The 3,864-nt window shown below is 41.2% G+C and overlaps 1 protein-coding gene across 1 annotated transcript; it reads right to left on the bottom strand.

The window, feature by feature from the left end:
* Positions 1–2,815: 2,815 nt before the first annotated feature.
* On the bottom strand, positions 2,816–3,532 carry LOC138370067 (S-adenosylmethionine synthase-like). Its single transcript, XM_069333845.1, has one exon. The coding sequence runs from the start codon at positions 3,530–3,532 to the stop codon at positions 2,816–2,818; it is 717 nt and encodes a 238-aa protein (XP_069189946.1).
* Positions 3,533–3,864: the final 332 nt, after the last annotated feature.

The following is a 3,864-nucleotide window of genomic DNA, read 5'->3' as shown; positions in this document are numbered from 1 at the left end:
GAATCACATGGAGGAGGACAATTACAAGATGCAGGAGAAGGAGTAGAAAAGGTAAAAACTTCACAAACAGTAGAAGGAGGAAGAGGAGGAGAACCACAAACAGTAGAAGGAGGAGAAGGAGGAGAACCACAAACAGTTGGAAGAGAAGGAGGAGAATCACAAACAGTAGAAGGAGGAGAATCACAAACAGTAGAAGGAGGAGGACAAACAGTAGAAGGAGGAGGACAAACAGTAGGAGGAGGAGGAGAACCACAAACAGTTGGAGGAGAAGGAGGAGGAGGAGAACCACAAACAGTTGGAGGAGAAGGAGGAGGAGGAGGAGAACCACAAACAGTTGGAGGAGAAGGAGAAGGAGGAGGAGAACCACAAACAGTTGGAGGAGAAGGAGGAAAATCACAAACAGTTGGAGGAGGAGGACAAACAGTAGAAGGAGGAGGAGGAGGAGGAGTAGGAGGAGGAGGAGGAGAACCACAAACAGTTGGAGGAGAAGGAGGACAAATAGTAGAAGGAGGAGGAGGAGGAGGAGAAGAATCACAAACAGTTGGAGGAGAAGGAGGAGGAGGAGGACAAACAGTAGAAGGAGGAGGAAGAGAAGAATCACAAACAGTTAGAGGAGAAGGAGGAGGAAGAGGAGGAGGAGGAGGAGGAGAACCACAAACAGTTGGAGGAGAAGGAGGAGGAGAATTACAAGATGCTGGAGAAGGAGGAGGAGGAGGAGAATTACAAGACACCGGAGAAGGAAGAGGAGGAGGAGGAGGAGGAGGAGTAGGAGAATTACAAGACGCCGGAGAAGGAGGAGGCGGAGGAGAATTACAAACAAGTGAAAATGAGTCCTCTGGCGTTCCTCACGTCATCAGTCAAATGGAATCCGTCGAACTACCTCATGAATTACTTCAAGAATTATTACAATCCTCCATCTGTCAAGCATATTTCTCTAATCTACCACAGGAAACAAAAGAATATGCCCAAGAAACAAAAGAATTAGTTTGTCAAATAGATTCGTCTGAACTTCGAAAATCCAAAATGAAATCCAAACTTGTAGAATCATTATTCTCGCCATTTATCGAGGACATAAAAACTTATAAAGGTCCCTTTATTGTTCCCAAACCACCAATTTCGTATAATCCTAAAAATACTGCCGAAACTGACAAGACAATAATTCAACCTTTTGATGAATTCCTTAGTTATTATAATAGAATCCACAAATACTTTACCAATGGTTATTCTGCATATTACATAAATAAACTATATAAAAATTCTAATACTGATAGGGGATATTATACAAAAAATCCAATTATATTAATATTTCCAAGGAATTTCCATAATTTTATACCTGATAATTATACAGATCTAAATGAAATAGAAGACGTCAAATTAAAGAACAATTTAGAAGCATCACATATAAAATTACAAAAGGAAAGAAAACAATTTTACATGAACAAATTGTTGATATCATGTACCCATGCTGCAAGTCAAGATATATTTAATTGTGGATTTTATTCGGACAGTTTCCCAATGAAAGAAAATTCACTACCCCCATTTGTGGTTATGACACTTGAACTCCAAGACGGTAATAATGAGGTGGAATGTAAAATGTTGGCTAAAAATATTAATTCCTCAGATACATTTGCTAGCATTAAATTTAACATTTATGTGGAAGTCGAGAAAGAAGAACAAACAAAAGAATCACATGGAGGAGGAGAATTACAAGATGCAGGAGAAGGAGTAGAAAAGGTAAAAACTTCACAAACAGTAGAAGGAGGAAGAGGAGGAGAACCACAAACAGTAGAAGGAGGAGAAGGAGGAGAACCACAAACAGTAGGAGGAGAACCCCCCAACGAAAAGATAAAAACTGGATTCAGCTACAAAGAAGAAAACGTTCCTGGACTCTTTATATATAATCTTGACCCATAGGTCATCAGTTATCTCTCTGATGACGCTGATGCCACCTTACACACTGCTAAGTCACCTTTCCTTTGTATACACACAATAAACATTCAATAAGATAAAACCAAATTCTATCTATTTTTTAGTAAGTATATAATAATAATATATCATTAATATTATCCCCCCTTCTCTCTTAGAATATGTGGAAATGGTTACATACAGAGTTTCATGAACGATGGAATCCATTGTGTAAGTGGATTTCCACAAATAGATGTCAACGTGGAATTATCAAATGAAAAGAAATAGTCGTTATACTCCTCTCATTTTTGGGCCCTTCCATAGGGTCATTTAATTTTATTTACTCTGATATATAAAAGGCCCGGAGATTTTATATACTCTGGTATATAAAACGTCAAAAAAGTATATAAAATTATCAATTGAATATAAAATTAAAGGTTCCCACTGAACAATACTTGTCTATATCAGCAAACTGGCCATAGTCATCCTTAAGAATTATTTGACTCTAAAATTTAGGGATGGTCAACTTCTTGGGCTGCTCCCAAAAGAACTGTTGCCGTCCAAAATGTCCATAACACGAGGTATCACTGTAAATTGGTCTCTTCAAGCCCAGCTCCTTGACAATATGTCCTAGTCGTAGATTAAAGTTGTGGTTACAATCTTCAGAAGCTGTTTTGATGTGTACTGTGAGGTGCCATAGTGGAGGATGCTGATGCTTATGGGGTGCACAACACTAATGGCGTAAGATACCTGAACCAAACAGCGTCTACATAATTTGTTTTTCACAAGTGACTTGGCAACCCATCGGGCGGCATAGGCCGCTGAGCGGTCAATCTTTGTGTAATCTTTGCCAGAGAACGCTCCCCCGCCGTGAGCGCCCCACCCACCGTTAGTGTCGACGATGATTTTCCTACCAGTTAGCCCAGTTTGAGTATTTCGTTTGAGTATCTATATATTTTTCAGGAATAATGACCTTGATGACCTTCTCTATAACCTCGTTACGCAAAGCTTCGACAGTAATTTGTTCCGAGTGCTGTACAGAAGCGACAACAGTGTTCACTCTTTTGGGAATAACAGCTCCTTGATCGAAGGCATACTGGCATGTGACTTGAGTCTTACAGTCAGGTCGCGCCCACCAGAACGTCCCATCTCTTCGCAGCACTGCAATCTTCTGATTGAGACGGTGTGCCAGCATAATAGTTAAGGGCATGCACTCATCGGTCTCATCAGTGGCATAACCAAACATCAGTCCCTGGTCCCCTGAACCAATGTTGTCATCACTGCGCCCGATGTGTACACCATTAGCAATCTCCGCACACTTTTGCTCCAGGGCCAGAAGAATTTTGCAGGTCTTGTAGTCAAAGCCCTTTCGTGAATCATCAAAACCAATTTTCTTAACAATATCACACACAATATGTTGATAATTAACTTGGGCCTTGGACGTAATCTCCCCGCAGATCAGGATCATACCAGTTTTGGTACACGTTTCACAAGCAACTTTGGCGTCAGGGTCCTGGCTAAGATGGGCATCAAGCACTGCGTCGCTGATCTGATCGCAAATTTTGTCGGGGTGGCCTTCGCCTACGCTCTCACTGGTGAAGAGGAACGTCTCATGATCTCCATCCATGCTCTCAGCGCACTATCCTGGGGAACGAAAATGTTACTAAGTACTCTTGAATTTTGGACCAGGTTTCCTTGGCTAGATTTTAACTAAATAAAAATCCGTTATGTAAAGGAATATTATTAAAAACATTGACCTAGTTGTGTGAAGAGAGAGAGAGAGAGAGAGAGAGAGAGAGAGAGAGAGAGAGAGAGAGAGAGAGAGAGAGAGAGAGAGAGAGAGAGAGAGAGAGAGAGAGAGAGAGAGAGAGAGAGAGAGAGAGAGAGAGAGAGAGAGAGAGAGAGAGAGAGAGAGAGAGAGAGAGAGAGAGAGAGAGAAAACGCTAACCTGGTCACGTG

This window comes from Procambarus clarkii, chromosome 30, assembly GCF_040958095.1.
Source record: "Procambarus clarkii isolate CNS0578487 chromosome 30, FALCON_Pclarkii_2.0, whole genome shotgun sequence".
Classification (NCBI taxonomy): Eukaryota; Metazoa; Arthropoda; class Malacostraca; order Decapoda; family Cambaridae; genus Procambarus; species Procambarus clarkii.
This window is presented reverse-complemented; position numbering and strand designations above follow the sequence as displayed.